The 17,473-nt window shown below is 42.5% G+C and overlaps 2 protein-coding genes across 8 annotated transcripts in view; one reads left to right on the top strand and one right to left on the bottom strand.

Annotated features, from left to right (window-relative positions):
* ABCC11 (ATP binding cassette subfamily C member 11) overlaps nucleotides 1-7,645 on the bottom strand; it is a 73,512-nt gene extending 65,867 nt beyond the window's left edge. For 2 of the 6 annotated variants that reach the window (XM_046682347.1, XM_046682341.1), the window contains exon 1: nucleotides 7,577-7,645. The gene's annotated coding sequence lies outside the window, so the exon portion shown is untranslated. The other 4 variants (XM_046682343.1, XM_046682342.1, XM_046682348.1 and 1 more) reach the window with 4 other exon arrangements.
* The window catches only part of LONP2 (lon peptidase 2, peroxisomal), a 104,570-nt gene continuing 91,990 nt past the window's right edge, over nucleotides 4,894-17,473 (top strand). The window contains exons 1-2 of one of the 2 annotated variants that reach the window (XM_046682360.1): nucleotides 4,894-5,265; nucleotides 11,482-11,716. In XM_046682360.1, coding sequence (XP_046538316.1) covers nucleotides 5,033-5,265; nucleotides 11,482-11,716 — 468 coding nt within the window. In that variant the 5' untranslated portion in view covers nucleotides 4,894-5,032. The remainder of the gene's footprint in view (nucleotides 5,266-11,481; nucleotides 11,717-17,473) is intronic. The other variant, XM_046682359.1, reaches the window with a different exon arrangement.

The following is a 17,473-nucleotide window of genomic DNA, read 5'->3' on the forward strand; positions in this document are numbered from 1 at the left end:
AAAATTTGACAGTTGGTTCTCATGAATAAGTATGAACAGGCTCTACTCTTGCATCCCTCTGGAAAAAGTGGCCGCTTTTTCTAAATCCTCCTCCCATCAGGGACATCTTTTTCCAGTTCACTCCAAGTGCTCCACGGGCTAGTGCTGCTGCCCCTGGGGGTAGCTTTCCTGGTTCCCCTGTGGTGCAGATGGGAACAAGAAGTAGCCAAAAGTCTAGGGGAGGGCCTTGCCAGAGGGGGCCTTGGGACTACCTGGGCTGCAAATCAGTGAGAAGCAGGGGAGGGTCTTAGAGGAGAGTATGGTGCCAGCAGAGGCCCAGCAACCCTGGGAATACCACCAGGCAATGAGCAAGGCACAAAGCATCTCTTGAAGGCCTACACCAGATCCTCCAATGACAGCAGAGCCGGCAGTGACCAGGTAGATAAATGACATCACTTGGGAAGCAGAGGAGTAGAGGACACTGTTCCCAGGACCCTGACTCTTCCTCAGCCAGGCGACAACTCTGAGACTGAGCATTACTTAAAGGAACTATTTAAATGACTGGATTAAACAAGGTCTTAAAATCGTAAGCCTAAACATTTATTTTCTCCTCAGTTACCAGCAAGCAGGGGCTCATGAGGAAGACCAGATTCTTAGAGGTCAAATAACGAAATGAGATTTTCCTCTCATCTTTCAGCTATAGTATGATGTGCCAATCTGGTTTTTCTATACAGACCTGCAAACAGATGCAACGAGGGTTTCAAAGGTGTGACTCTTTTCTATATGGAATTTGTCCAGGAAACCGGTGACAGGGAAAAGTAAACCAAATGAAAATTAAGGAAATGCAAATGTGTATAAGGGGGTATGTTTGCAGAACACGAATTGCTCATCTCAACATAGCTGGAGGTCACATTAGCTTGGGCCGCTTTCCTGTTCTACGAGGCCCACCTCCACCTCCTTGACTGGCCCGGGAATTCCCTCCAGAACTTCCTTTGGCAGTCCTTGAAAAGTTCCCTGGCCTCCCAGCTCCCCCTCAGGAAGAAGCTGGAGCTGAAGTTTATTCACACAAATTAGTGGCAGGACCATCAGTGCAGTCAGGGGTGGACAGGACATGGCTGGGAATAAAACAGAGAAAACAGATGATTCCTGCCCTGTGTTCTCCCCACCCAGGGGCAAAAGTCATGATTATAAACCTGGTTTAGACATGGGCCACCTGCATATGAAGAAACAGCCTGTGAACAGGAGGGGACCGCTGGAGCAAGGTAACCCGTGGCAAGGGCTTTCTGGAACAGCTGTTTATTTCGTCATTTTTCCTATCACTTACCCAGTAGGGTCTAGGGTTGAAGGCCAGAAGGTGCACCAGAGGGTAAGGAAGGTGCCCAGTACAAGGGGACAGAAGCCCCGAAAACGTTTAGAGGATTCGACTTTCCTCCCCATACCTCTCCCTTCCAGGCCATTCGTTCCCTGTGCTAGTTAACTTTCCTTGCTCTTGGGTTTATTTCCTTCTGCTCGTTCCAATAGCTTCTGGAGGCCAGCACCGGCCATCTTGTTGACTGCTGAATCCCTGCCTCCCAGTGCTTGGTCTTCTCTTCTCTTCCAGAAACTGGAGAGCTCCTCCCCACCTTGATCTTTGCACTAGTCCTGATATCTTGCCAAGAACCTCCTCCCAGCTCCCTGCAGAGCCGGTTCCTTCTTGTTCTTTGGTCCCAGTTCAAACTCCACCTCTGTGGAGGAACCTTCTCAGACCCCCTAGCTAATGTTGTACTCCTCTCCCCACCACCTTCTCCATATTTTCCTATTATATTTTCTTTACATATCACTTTCTGAAACTGCCACTTAATTATTTGTTGGCTTATTTATTTTCTGCTACGTCACTGGAATGTAAGCTCTTTAAAACCAGGGACCTTGTCTGTCTTATTCACCGGTGTATCCATGAATCTAGAATAGTGCCCAGCACATAGTAGATACTAAATAAATTTTTGATGTATAAATGAGGGAAGTAGATGCAGAGCCTGTCAAAGAAGGAGCCAGGAGGGCCAAATGATCGCTGAAGATTCCACACTGAGACTCCTGACGCTTTTCCAAGTGGGCTGACATATCCCACCACAGAGATATACCAAGAGGATCGAAAGGACGTGTTCATCAAGCAAGCAACTTAACTGTGGGCCCATTCCCACACCACATCTTCTATAGGGCACTGTGAATTTATATTTTCAAAAAACAAATCCAGCCCTTCTTATGTGAGTAGAATACTTATGTTGTCTGTTGTTGTTAGGTGTCTGTGTGTGTATGTTAAAAGCATTAAACATAAGTGTTTAAAAAATATACTGGAAAGTTTATAAGACGGTTTTTGAAGTTCCTCGTTAAAATAGCCTCAGAAAATGGAGCCCATCCCTCCTTGGCCTTGGAGAGGTCCTGATGCAAAGGTAAGCTCCTCTGGAGCTGTGCCTTGCATATTTTATCTCTGGATCACCCCCAGAGTCTACCACAGGGTAGTGTACACAGTATACACCCAGAGAAGTGATCAGAGCTTGCTGATTGTATCCGGGATATTCAGCTATCAGCTGAACTTCTCTCTAGGCCCCAGAGGCTCTGGTCCCAACCTAGGAGATATCCTTGACAACTGTTTTTCCTTCACTCGATATGTCCAATCCAGCAGCCTATTCTGTTGAAGCTACATTCAAACATAGCTTGACTCCTCTGCTTCTAGTCTAAATTATCATCACCTCTTGCCTGGGCATCCTCACCACCTCCTAACTGGCTGCCCTGCTTCTGACCTTAAACCCTCACATTCCATTCTCTACCAGTTGCTGAAATGATCTTCTGAAAACATAAGCCAGAAAACTTATTCCACAACTTGAAATCACCAATGGCTTGCATCAGGCCCAGAATAAGACCCCAGCTCCTTACCAGGGCCTCGTACCCTCTCTAACCTGACCCTGCCTACTTCTCTTCCTCCTCAGTGCCACTGGGCCCAAGCTCAGCAAATTCCAAGAACAGGTTCCTCAAACATCCTAAATTCATTCAAGCCACAAAGTCTTTGCAATTGTTGCTTCTTCTGCCTGGAATACTGTCCCCTCCGCCCCACCCCTGATCTTTGCATTGCTGCCTCCTCATAGTGCAGGGCTCAGTTCCGTGGTCATCTCTTCAGCAAGGCCACCTCTGACCATCTAAAGAACTGATCACTATCCAAAATTATTTTCCTTCCTCATTGTTTGTTTTGCGCACTAGAATGTCAGCTCCATGAAAGCAGGAACCTCGTCTGTCTTGTTCACTGACGCATCCCCAGCACCTAAAGTAAGATTCAGTACCTAGTAGGTATTCAAAAAGTATTTGTCTAGTGAATAAATGAAAGAAGGTGCAGTCATGTCAGAGAAAGAGCTTTGGGCGAACGTTTCCAAGTCCCTGTCCCTCCACCGCAGCAGCTAGGACACCCGCCTTCTCCATTCCCTTATCTGCTGCACACACACAAACACGGCTCCATCTGTCCTGTATCAGACTCAGCCATCTCCGAGACTGTCCCCTGGCCCGGAGACGTCGAGGGTAGGATGCTGCCTTATGTAATGCTCTCTACCCCTCCACAGCTAGCCCAAGACCTTGCACCTAGCAGTCCTTCAATGCATGCTTGTTGACTTGAATGGATTTTCAGTTCCCTCCTGGATTCTGAGAGCATTGCTGGACTTCACATTTGGGAAAAATTTTCCCTCTGCCAGCTACAGCCAAACCCAAGTCAAATTCCAATGTGACAGGACCCCCAATGGCCAAATGTGAAACTTCAGGCAGCAAAATACATGATATTATTGGGTTACAATCCATAAAAAAAAAATGTCCATGAATCCATACTAACATAAAAAAAATTGAATAAGTAAATAAATGAGAGAGATGGGACAGCTTCTTCTTACAGAATTCCAAATTAATTAATGTAGAATTAGCTCCCCACAAAATACTGATTACTTATATAGATGGAAGTAGTAATTTACAGTGGAGAAATCTGGCAGCTACCACCTTTACCAAGTACTCAAGGTCAAAATGGCCATCACTAAGTCATTCAACTATCACGTGTCACTAAGAAGGCCACACCATCTCTGTGGTCTTCCTGCCAAAAATGTATAGGTTAAGCTTGAGAAAACATCACATGAACCCAAACTGAGGGACATTCTACAAAATAATGGACCATTACTCCTTGAAATACCAAGGTTAGAAAAGAACAAAACAATTATTGACGGGCCAGCCCTGTGGCCCAGTGGTTAAGTTTGTGCGCTCCGCTTCGGGGGCCCAGGGTTTCACCGGTTCGGATACCGGGCGAGATCATGGCACTGCTCATCAGGCCACGCTGAGGCGGCGTCCCACATGCCACAACCAGAAGGACCCACAACTAAAAATGTACGACTGTGTACCGGGGGGCTTTGGGGAGAAAAAAAAAAAGAAGAAGATTGGCAACACTTGTTAGCTCAGGTGCTAATCTTTAAACAAACAAACAAAAACTATTACTGAGAAGACAGCACAACTATATGTAAAGTGGGATCCCGGACCAGAAAAAACGACATTAATGAGAAAACTGGCATCTAGGTGTGCTCTATAGACTAGACAACAGTGTTAATTTCCTGGTTGTTACAATTATAAGTGATTATGTAAGACGATGGGCAGCTGAGAAGGCTATTATATTTTTGCAACATTTTTGAAAATCTAAAATCGATTCGAATGAAAAGTTAAAAGCATTTCACGTGGATATAATTCAAATATGATCATCCTTGTGAACACAAACTAGGGGACTGCTCTGTGAGTGAACCTCAGGAGAAAGCAGAGGAGCAGGCCTGGAGAAGAGAAGGTCCCAGCGGGCAGCAGGGCGCCTCTTTTCGCATGTGTACGACGGCGTCTTCCCAGGCAGCTCCGGGAGGGGCGGCGCGAAGCGGCGGCGCGTGAGCCCGGGGTCGGCCCGTAGCGCGGGGCCGGAAGCGGTGGCGCGTGAGCCCGGAAGCGGCGGCGCGCCGTCAGCTGGGAGCTTGGTTGCGGCCGCCGCGGCGCTGTGGCCCCGGCTCCCGCGGCTGCCGCCATGTCGTCGGTGAGCCCCATCCAGATCCCCAGCCGCCTCCCGCTGCTGCTCACTCACGAGGGCGTGCTGCTGCCCGGCTCCACCATGCGCACCAGCGTGGACTCGGCCCGCAACCTGCAGCTGGTGCGGAGCCGCCTGCTCCAGGGCACGTCGCTGCAGAGCACCATCCTGGGCGTCATCCCCAACACGCCCGACCCGGCCAGCGACGCGCAGGACCTGCCGCCGCTGCACAGGTGGGCCGCGGCCCCTGCCGGCCGGGCCTGGCTGCCGCGCCTGCCTCTGCGGCCCCGGGGAGCGGGGCGCGGTTTCTCTGAAGTGCCCTCGCCGCCCCGGCCTCCGCACCCCAGGCCGGCGCCCTCCGCACCGGCCCTCCTGCCTGCGCCGCCTTTCCTGCGCTCGCTGAGACCCGAGCTGCCCGCGCGTTCCTCTTCCCCGTCCCGTCGCGTCCCGCCACCGCTGCGTTAACTTCGGGCGCCTTTCTGCGCGCCCCTTGCGCGCCCTTCTCTTCCCCTCGGTCCTGCTGTTTCCTTCTAGAGGGCTTTCCTGCCCACATGTTCCCTTGTCTCCCTCCCTGTCGCTGCTCCTTCTGTCCTATTTAGCGTGTCTTAGGCCCCAAGCTCACACTAGGTTGCACAACACCGTGGCCCTAGTTGTGTGACTTTGGGTGACAGACTTCACCCGTGCCTGTTTTCTTTCTTCATCGTAATTTGGACGCTGACAGCATCCGTCGCTTAGGTGTGTTACAGGATTAAATGAACTAGTGTGTGTAATCGGCTTGGCGCCCGCTCTATCCGTAGTAGTGCTGTCCAGTACTGCAACCGCGAGCCACATGTGCTAGAGAGCTCTTGAAATGTGGCTCGTCCAGGTCGAGAGACTGGAGTGACCACTTTTGTCCCTGTTTGTCGGAAACTGTCCTGGTTTGGGCAAAGTCCCATGTCCCAGGAAACCTCTCAGTCCCAGACAAACAGGGTGGTCACCCTAAATGTGCTATAGGAGTACAGTACCGATTGGATTTTGACAGGTTAGTGTGAAGAATGTTTTGTTGATGAATACATTTTGTATAGAGCACATTTTGTACGAAGTATAGAATACATTTTGTATAGAGTAAATGCTGGAATGGAATATTTTGGCTCTTTGGGTTTAAATAAAATATTAGCGTTTCCTCTGTTTTCACTTTATGCTGCGGCTACTAGAATTAGGTATGTGGCTCACGTATTTCTGTTGGACGATGCTAGTATATAGTCGGCTCTCAACAAATGCTGTTATTATCTCCACACGCACCTCCCAAGCCCCTGCCTCCTGTCCTTAACTCCTGAGAGGTTTTCAGTTTAGAGCCCCTCATTCACCTACAGTTATCCTTTTATAAAGGTAGGGCTTCCTCACTGAATGGATTTCGAGAAGATTAGGAATGCCTAATTTTTATCTAAAATTTTGTGATTATGTACATTGTTTTAAGGAGACTCTCTAGCTTTCCTCAAGTTCTCAAATGAGATTGAGACCTCTCCCCTCCCTCCTAAAACAAAATAAAGTAAAAAGACCCCTAACAGTCCATTATTGGTCTGCATAGTAAAAGCCTTGCTTTTCTCAAGCTTGGAAAACATTGAGGCTCCCATCTGATCTGCTTTGCTGATGGCTTGGGTGGAATTGGATGCTTTCCAAGTTTGAGGACACTCTGGCGAATTGTGTTGGATTCTGATTTCCCTTCATATGACCCCTCTCCTTAAGCCTCTGTTTATTTTTCCCATAATTTTTTGCTTTCTGTGCCCAGGCACTTAGTTGCCTCTTGAGGCAAGAGTGCTCATGATAGATTTTTTTGTTTTGTTTCTATTGTGCATATGTATGGTGCTTCCCCAGGGGTACACTGTGAACTTCAAAAATAGATTTAGTTGTATTTTTGAGTAGTCATTTGATGTGTTTTGTTGGTGTTACTCTGGCCAGATTTTGGAGGATTTTTAATTTCTTTTATGTAAATCCCTCCAAAACAACAATAAATATATTCTGCTGCATGGAAATAATCACTAATATTCAGATGATGTGTAATCTGATCCTTGATGTTCATATTGCTGCCTTTCTTTTACTTGAATAGCACTGTTAACATTTAATCATGTAAGGTTGGAAATGTACACTGAAAATTCTTCATAGAATTCCAGCATTGTAAGGACCCTCCAGATCATCTACTTGTCCTAGAAATACTGTTTGCTGCTTGAAAAGTCTATATAGAAAGGTTGTATTGCATTCCTTCGTATTAGGTTCCAATGTCCTTTTTCTCTAATATGACGTTTAAACGCTCTTTACCTTAAAAAGTAAAAAGGAAAGCTTTACTAATACAAATATTGAGTTATCCATAATGTTATTCTCTTTCAATTCAGATATCTGTCCTTACCCGGCTGGTTACCTGCTTTCCGGATGGTAGTAGTGCCCTAGAGGGAAGGCCAGGCCTCTGCTCCTGTCTCCTTTAGACCATCCGGGTGAAGATGGCTTCGTCTTCAAGGAGCAGCAGAAATGCTTTGCCACACAAAGTAGCAGGGCCAGATGTTGACTTACCTGAACCACCTCGTTTCCCGTTTTGCACAGCACAGTCCCTTTCTGCATGTTAGTGTTCGGGTGTGTTGCCTGGCACAGGAACCTTTTTATAGGAGGAGCTTTGGATTGTCCCTGCAGGACGGAACTTGGCTCCCATGCCACCTCAGGACACCCTGCCTAACTGCACTGTATTTCTAGTGGCTCCTGGGTGACCCATTGTTTTCTTAGTGAAATGGGGAACCGTTTAGTGCTTCCTGTACCCCGTCCTTTCATGCGTTTCAAGATGGTCATCCAGTCTTCCTCCAACCTGTGCTTTGGGGTACATGGCCTCAATTTCTCATAGTCCTGGTTTCTCAGTGCCTCTTCTTGGTTTTTTCTTCATCTCTGAGACCTCAAATTAGTTTCATTGGCATTTGTCTAACAAGAAATGAATGCTTTATATGTAGCAGATACACAGTTTCATAATTTGGATCAACCCCTTGTCCATGCATTACTCCTGTTTGTGCTGTTAGTCTTCCCAGGGCTTCAAAAATGTTACCTGGTAGAACTAAGATTTTCAAATTTAATCTTAGCACATGCGTAATGGGTAACTCTACTTAGATTTTCCTAAATCTGCATTTACTCTTTTTAAGGAAGATCTGTCTATAACTGGCCTTTCTTAGATTCAGAAATGAAGTTTTAAGAAAGGAGTGAAAATCAATCCTGTAGCACCCATGCCTCACCTATTGTGGAACTTGGGGCTGTCCTAACAGTCCTTCCTTCTTTCTCAATCATTATTAATCATAAACTTTGCCAAAAATCATCAAATAGTCAAGAAGATAAGTAGAGTGACACCAAGAAGAAACTCAAAAGACCTTTTGGTGGTTCTTTCCCAGCAACATCTAGCTTTTGTTTCCAGAGCTTCATTAAGTGTCGTTAGGATGTAAACGTTGGATATTAAATAATAGGTGTGCTTTCCAGGATCTCAGCTATTTAGAAGCTATAGTAATAAGCGTTTGTTTTTCTACTTCTTGTAGGTACAAATTCATATTTTCTGTTGTGGTGAGAAAAGAGTGAATTTTGTCATAAAACCTAGTTCAGGTCCCCTATGGCTATTTACTATCCTTGTAACCATGGCTAACTAACCTGTTTACCCTTCTTGAAGGGTTACTCATTTATGCTCATTCTGTTACTCATTTATAATAAGGAGATAGAGCTGCCTTGCTCACAGGGGTGAAGGGCAGCATAGAATGAAATAATACTTAGGAAAGCCTTTTGTAAACTGCAAAGCAATAACCCTATATGTTAGTGGTGTTATTCCCCAAGTTGGTTGTTTTAAATGTAGATTTCACAATTGGAGCCTGGGAGGAGGAGTGGGGGACCCCACATTCTTTCAATATGGGCAGAATGAATTAGCGTCATTACAAAAAGGACTTGGAAGATGGAGGGTTACAAGAAAAGTGGAGAGCTTTAAAGTAAAAATATATAGCAAATGCTTGGCGTTTAGACTAGAGATTACATATTTACATAATATTCTCTCAGAAAACTGCTATTTGCAGTGGTGCTGCTGTAGATTTTCCCATTGTTCTCAAATACTTCTGGAACTCTTAGACCATCTAAGTCAGTTTCCAAATTACACAAATGGTACACATTGTAGTCAGACTTTGGATTAAAATAATATTTTACAGCTCCAAAAGTAGATCTCAGTTAGGAGTTTCAAAAATTCTTTGAACTGTAAAATATCACAGTTACTACAGTGTAGATTTTCAGAGCTACTACCAAAAAGGAAAGAACACCACTCATTTGCATGAATAAATTTGGACCCATTGCAAAATCAAAATGTTTGCTTTTGGTCATGCCTAATAAGACACATATTAATAGAAGTAGAATGTTTAGAAAGGTGACTAACTTGATATTAAAGCCTGTTATGTATCAACGTTAGAGAGAGAGTATTAGATTGATTGAATATTTTGCTTACTTAAATACCTGTTTTTATATATAAAACCTAGAGCCCAAAATACAATAGAAATTGTCTAAAATAATGTTAAACATGGTCCTTTTTCACAGAGCTTTTCACCCAAAATGTGTTTCACCCGGTACTCTTGTTTCTGGCCTTCTATTGTTTCACAAATTGTGAGGTTTTCTTTTAGAAAGGGTTCATTCTAGTCAACTATGAGTGGTTTAAAGTAAGAACTAATTGGCATATTTAAAACCTTTATTTTTCTAATTAGGATTGTCATAGTATTAATCTCTTTTCAGTTTGGAACATCTTCCTTTCAGTTAACAAAAGTATTTTATTTGCTTTGTAAAAAAACCTCATTTTTAGTCTCATCTTTGATCAGTTATGTAGCCCGAATCATTAAATTTGTCTCCTAACCTGGTGGTTTGGATTTGTCTCATCTCTGTCTCTGGTTTCTCCTTGCTTTCTGGTTTGTAAACCCCTTCGGGCAGGGATCCGGTTTCTTGTCTGTTGGTGTTTCTTGTAGACACAGCTGTGAATTCTTTCTGCATTGTATAAGCTTAGGCAGTGGATTATAGTCTTAGTTGGTCTCTGATCAATTTAGGTATTGCTGACTCTTTCAGGCCATCAGAGTTGGTTTTCAGGAAACGGGAGGTAGAACCTACTACTCTTAATGACTGAAGAAAAGTACCCAAAACACAAATAACTCAAAAGAGTAGATAATTGCCAAATGGCTTCAAGTTTTTAAAGTATCTGATGGTTTTTCTCCCCACCCAATTATCTTCCTAATTTTTTGGCTTCAGTTGTGGTTTAAATCCATTTTTGCCCCCTGTACACGTGATAGAACTAGAAAGGTGGGGAGGAGAGATGGACATAGCTCAGAATAAACTGAGTGGCAGAGGGCAGCCGAAGGCTACACGTAGTCTGCAGAATGAGTAGTTTATAAGGAAGTAATCAAGAATCAACTGCATATAGAAGTAAGCAAATTCGCTAAAACGTTCACCTGCTGTATTTGTATGTCACCCAGGACGTTGGAGATGGGCAAGTGCAGTACTGTACTATTTCCGTTCCCGGGCTGTTGAGAGCCATAGGCATTTTAATTCTAGTTTCTGCTCTGAAATTACAGCCCTTCCTCTGGCTGAGGGGAGAACATGTTTACTTTGGGATCTGGAAGTGTCCTCTGAATGTCGATCTTTCTGTTTGGTGTAACTTTGGCTTAGTTTGGATGAGACTTCCTTAGTGTGAATGAAATTTATATGTGACTTGGTCAGAACTGTATGTTCTGATAAGGAGCCAAGGCTCAAATAAAGCATGACTTGCCCAGCTCCTATCAGCTGAGGTGATTACAGCTTAGAACAGAGCGAGCTTTAACTTCTGGAGATGCAGGTCTTTCTCCTCAGTCCATGCCAGTGTGTGGCCTCGAATCTTTAGCCCCACACTTAGAACTTCAGTATTCAAGGGCGTCTGTGCTAATTCCCAGAATGGACGGCAGTTTGTGATAAGGTGGATGTGTAGAAGTTTTATAGATTGTGTCGAGATCCCCTCTTGATGTTAGTAGCAGAACTGGTAGTGGAACAGAGATGTCTTAGATTGGGTTACATCATGCTGTTTATATTTAAATGTTTAAAATGCCAATATTTGTTCTGCTGTAAGATTGCCTCATTCCTAGTTGGCAGAATTAATTTAAGCTTTCTAATTGTCGACTACTTTTACTTTTTTATGCTTAAATAATCCAAATGTTTAGGAATTTCTGCCTAATTCTTAAAGGTGGTGCTGATTAGAATGAGATGACCTGCTTTGCCCCACAGCTGATGGTAGTGACTTGACAGACCATGTACTGGGGGCTAAATTAGAGAAATAATTCATTTGCAGTTTAGATGTTCTTTGTTTTTAAATGAATTTCTCAGAAATGGCAACACGTTTTGAGGCAGGTTTCCTTGCTAGTGTATTGAACGTTTGTAACACTCATGTTTTGTGTGTGTTTCAGGATTGGGACGGCTGCCCTGGCAGTTCAGGTTGTGGGCAGTAACTGGCCTAAGCCCCACTATACTCTGCTGATTACAGGCCTGTGCCGGTTCCAGATTGTACAGGTCTTAAAAGAGAAGCCGTATCCTGTCGCTGAAGTGGAGCAGTTGGACCGGCTTGAAGAATTTCCCAACACCTGTAAGACTAGGGAGGAGCTGGGAGAACTCTCAGAGCAGTTTTACAAATATGCAGTACAAGTGAGTCGCTTTTATTTTTTCCTTAAAACCCCATTTTCTTTGCTTCCTTTGCTGCCCTAAGATATGATGGATTTGTCGATTGGTGAAATTTTAGGGCAGTGTATGTTTAAATGACTTAGTAATATGTTCTAATATATTAATTTCAGTGTGCTTTTCCCTAAGATTGTACCTAAATCATTCTAAGACATTAGCCAACACTTTCTAAAATTTTTCCAAAGAGTGTTTCTACACCTTTCATTATAACTTCTGGTGTCTCCAAACCATATAATTATTAAACTTAAGTAATGTTAAAAGTTAAAATACTGCACAGAAGCTATTTGTCACTAGAATATCTAGGCACCAAATTATGTAAGTTATGTTGGTTCAGAAGTCAAGGTCACACTGTGACTGGCAGTAACTAAGGAAGGTCAAGCACGTGGTAAACTGATTTCAAGTTTGGTTGAAGCCTTCGTCAACTGGAGTGAGGGGAGGGAAGCACACGTTGGGCATGCGTTAAATATTTGACTGCTTAATTCTGGGTTTGACTTTTTTGTTAACTCTAGATTGAACAGAGAGCGCCTCTCCTTACTGACGGTTTCAAACCTTATTGAGATATCTTATGAAACATAGTCTTCTGTTGTCTATTGCTGTAGTCCAGAACTAGATCTGTGAGGGTCAGGCAGTGTCTAAAGGTCTGGTGCTTTTTTTTAATTTAATTTTTATTGAGTTAATGATAGATTACAATCTGGTGAAATTTCAGTTGTACATTATTGTCTGTCAGTCGTGTTGTAGGTGCACCCCTTGACCCTTTGTGCCCACCCCTCAGCCCACCTTTCCCCTGGTAGCCACTAATCTGTTCTCTCTGTCTACATTTTTAAATTCCTCATATAAGTGGAGTCATACAGAGATCATCCTTCTCTATCTGGCTTATTTCACTGAACATAATTCCCTCAAGGTCCACCCATGCTGTTGCACATGGGACAATTTTGTTCTTTTTTAATGGCTGGATAGTATTCCATTGTATATATGTACCACATCTTCTTTATCCAATCATCTGTTGATGGGCACTTAGGTTGCTTCCACATCTTGGCTATTGTAAATAATGCTGCAATGAACATTGGGGTGCATGGGACTTTTGGAATGGCTGACTTCAAGCTCTTTGGATAGATACCCAGTAGTGGGATGGCTGCATCGTATGGTATTTCTATTTTTAATTTTTTGAGGAATCTCCACACTGTTTTCCATAGTGGCTGCACCAGTTTGCATTCCCACCAGCAGTGTCTGAGGGTTCCTTTTTCTCCACAACCTCTCCAACATTTGTTACTATTTGTTGTAGTTATTTTTGTCATTCTAATGGGTGTAAGGTGATATCTTAGTGTAGTTTTGATTTGCATTTCCCTGATGCACAGTGATGATGAACATCTTTTCATGTGCCTGTTGGCCGTCTGTATATCTTCTTTGGAAAAATGTCTGTTCATGTCTGCTGCCCATTTTTTTATCAGGTTGTTTGATTTTTTGTTGTTGAGTTGTGTGAGTTCTTTATATATTATGGATATTAAGCCTTTGTCGGATGTATGACTTGCAAATATTTTTTCTCAGTTAGTGGGTTGTTTTTTTGTTTCAATCCTGTTTTCCTTTGCCTTGAAGAAACTCTTTAGTCTGATGAAGTCCCATTTGTTTATTCTTTCCATTGTCTCCCTTGTCTGAGAAGACATGGTGTCCGAAAAGGTCCTTTTAATACTGATGTCAAAGAGTGTACTGCCTACGTTTTCTTCCAGAAGCCTTATGGTTTCAGGTCTCAGCTTTAGGTCTTTGATCCATTTTGAGTTTGTTTTGGTGAATGGTGAAAAAGAGTGGTCAATTTTCATTCTTTTCCATGTGGCTTTCCAGTTTTCCCAGCACCATTTGTTAAAAGACTTTCTTTTCTCCATTGTATGCCCTTACCTCCTTGTCGAAGATTAGCTGTCCGTAGATGTGTGGTTTTATTTCTGGGCTTTCAGTTCTGTTCCATTGATCTGTGCACCTGTTTTTGTACCAGTACCATGCTGTTTTGATTACTGTAGCTTTGTAGTATGTTTTGAAGTCAGGGATTGTGATGCCTGCAGGTTTGTTCTTTTTTCTCAGGATTGCTGTAGCAGTTCGGGGTCTTTTGTTGCCCCATATGAATTTTAGGATTCTTTGTTCTATTTCTGTAAAGAATGTCATTGGGATTCTGATTGGGATGGCGTTGAATCTGTAGATTGCTTTAGGTAGAATGGACATTTTTACTATGTTTATTCTTCCAATCCATCTACATGGAATGTCTTTCCATCTCTTTATGTCGTCATCCATTTCTTTCAGAAAAGCCTTGTAATTTTCGTTGTATAGGTCTTTCACTTCCTTAGGTAAATTCACCCCAAGGTATTTTATTCTTTTGGTTGCAATTGTGAATAGTATTGTGTTCTTTTTTTTTTTTTTTATTTTTATTTTTTTTAAAGATTTTATTTTTTCCTTTTTCTCCCCAAAGCCCCCCAGTACATAGTTGTGTATTCTTTGTTGTGGGTTCTTCTAGTTGTGGCATGTGGGACGCTGCCTCAGCGTGGTTCGACGAGCAGTGTCATGTCCGCGCCCAGGATTCGAACCAACGAAACACTGGGCCGCCTGCAGCGGAGCGCGCGAACTTAACCGCTTGGCCACGGGGCCAGCCCCAGTGAATAGTATTGTGTTCTTGAGTTCTTTTTCTGTTAGTTCGTCATTAGAGTATAGAAATGCTACTGATTTATGTAAATTGATTTTATACCCTGTAACTTTGCTGTAGTTGTTGATTACTTGTAAAAGTTTTCCAATGAATTCTTTGGGGTTTTCTATATATAAGATCATGTCATCTGCAAACAGCGAGAGTTTCACTTCTTCCCCCCATTTGGATTCCTTTTATTCCTTTTTCTTGCCTGATTGCTCTGGCCAGGGACCTCCAGAACTATGTTAAATAAGAGTGGTGATAGAGGGCATCCTTGTCTCGTTCCTGTTCTCAGGGGGATGACGCTCAGTTTTTGCCCATTGAGTGTGCTGTTGGCTGTGGGTTTGTCATATATGGCCTTTATTATGTTGAGGTAGTTCCCTTCTATCCCCATTTTGTTCAGAGTTTTTATCATAAATGGCTCTTGGATCTTGTCAAATGCTTTCTCTGCATCTATTGAGATGATCATGTGGTTTTTATTCGTCAGTTTGTTGATGTGGTGTATCACCTTGATTGATTTGCAGATGTTGAACCATCCCTGTGTCCCTGGTATGAATCCCACTTGGTTGTGATGTATGATCCTTTTGATGAATTGCTGTATTCGTGTTGCCAAAATTTTGTTGAGAATTTTTGCATCTATGTTCATCAGCGATATTGGCCTATAGTTTTCCTTTTTCGTGCTGTCCTTGTCAGGGTTTGGTATCAGCATGATGTTGGCCTCATAGAATGTGTTAGGAAGTGTTCCATCCTCCCTAATTTTTTGGAATAGCTTGAAAAGGATAGGTATTAAATCCTCTCTGAAAGTTTTGTAGAATTCCCCAGGAAAGCCATCTGGTCCCGGGGTTTTATTCTTTGGGATGCTTTTGATTGCTGTTTCCATCTCTTTCCTTGTGATTGGTCTGTTCAAAGTGACTGCTGCTTTTTGACTAAGCTTTGGGAGATCATAGGAGTCCAAGAATTTATCCATTTCCTCTAGGTTATCCATTTTGTTGGCATAGAGTTTTTCATAGTATTCTCTTATAATCCGTTGTATTTCTGCGGAGTCTGTTGTTTCTCTTTCATTTCTTGTTTTGTTTATTTGAGCTTTCTCTCTTTTTTTCTTTGTAAGTCTGGCTAGGGGTTCGTCAATTTTATTTATCTTCTCAAAGAACCAGTTCTTTGTTTCATTGATCCTTTCTACTGCCTTTTTTGTTTCAATAGCATTTATTTCTGTTCTGATTTTTATTATTTCTCTCCTTCTGCTGACTTTGGACTTTGTTCTTCTTTCTCTAATTCAGTTAGGTGTAGTTTAAGATTGCTTATTTGGGATTTTTCTTGTTTGTTAAGAGATGTCTGTATTGTGCTGAATTTTCCTCTTAATACAGCTTTTGCTGTATCCCATATGAGTTGGTATGGCATATTATCATTTTCATTTGTCTCCAGGTATTTTTTGATTTCTTTAATTTCTTCAATGATCCATTGCTTGTTCAATAGCATATTGTTTAGTCTCCGCATCTTTGTGCCTTTCTCAGCTTTTTTCTTGTAATTAATTTCTAGCTTATAGCATTATGATTGGAGAAGATGCTTGTTATTATTTCAATTTTTTTTAATTTGTAGAGGCTTGCCTTGTTTCCCAACATATGGTCTATCCTTGAGAATGTTCCATGCGTGCTTGAGAAGAATGTGTATTCTGCTGTTTTGGCATGAGGTGTTCTATATATGTCTATGAAGTCCATCTGGTTTAGCTTTTCATTTAATTCCACTGTTTTTTTGTTGATTTTCTGTCTGGATGATCTGTCCATTGATGTGAGTGGGGTGTTGAGGTCCCCTAGTATCATTGTGTTATTTTTGATATCTTCTTTTAGGTTTGTTAATAGTTGTGTTATGAACTTTGATGCTCCTGTGTTGGGTGCATAGATATTTATAAGCGTTATTTCTTTCTGGTGAAGTGTCCCTTTGATCATTATATATTGTCCCTCTGTGTCTGTCTTTACCTGCTGTATCTTGAAGTCTGTTTTGTCTGATATGAGTATTGCGACACCTGCTTTCTTTTGTTTGCTCTTAGCTTGGAATATTGTCTTCCACCTCTTCACTCTGAGCTTGCATTTGTCCTGGGAGCTGAGGTGTGTTTACTGGAGGCAACAAATTGGTGGATCTTGTTCTTTATTCCATTTTGCCATTCTGTGTCTTTTTATTGGAGAGTTCAATCCGTTTACATTGAGGGTGATTATTGATGCATGTGGACTTAATGCTGTCATTCTGTCGCTTGTTTTCCGGTTTTCCTGTGTGTCCTTTGTTTCTCGTCCTGTGTGTTTTAGACTACCCATCGACTTCTGCAATTTCTTATGCTGGGTTTCATAGGTTTTTCCTTATTTATGTTTTGTGTCTCTGTTCTGTTTTTTAGTTTAGTGGCTACCCTGAAGTTTGTGTTCAGAAACTCGTGCATAACATAGTCCATTTTCTGGTAGTCTCTTACTACCTTAGCCTAAACTGATTCAGTCCCTTTCCTCCTCCCCTCCTAAATATTTATTTTCATCTCTTATTCCAACATGTGTTGTGAGTTTGTGGTTAGAGTGATAAGATTGACTTTACTTTGGTGATTTCCTTCCCTTTATCCTAATGCTATAGTTGAATATTTGCTGTCCTAGTCTGATTCTATCTATTTGTCTCCCTACTCTGTATTTTGTGACCCCTTTCTCCCTTTTTTTCTTTTTCAGGTATGAGTCCCTTCTTGAGGATTTCTTGTAGTAGAGCTCTTGTGGCTACGAAGTCCCTTAGCTTTTGTTTGTCTGGAAAAGATTTAATTTCTCCCTAATATCTGAAGGATATTTTTGCTGGATAGAGTACTCTTGGCTGAAGATTTTTATCCTCTACAGTGTTGAATATGTCATTCCAGTGTCTCCTACCTTGTAAGGTTTCTGTAGAGAAATCCGCTGGAAGTCTGATAGGGGTTCCTTTGTAGGTTATTTTCTTCTGTCTTGCTGCCCTGAGTATTCTTTCTTTGTCCTTCATTTTTGCCAGTTTTACTCCTATATGCCTTGCAGTAGGTCTTTTTACATTGACACATCTAGGAGATCTGAAAG

Source organism: Equus quagga, chromosome 13 (genome assembly GCF_021613505.1).
Source record: "Equus quagga isolate Etosha38 chromosome 13, UCLA_HA_Equagga_1.0, whole genome shotgun sequence".
Lineage (NCBI taxonomy): Eukaryota > Metazoa > Chordata > Mammalia > Perissodactyla > Equidae > Equus > Equus quagga.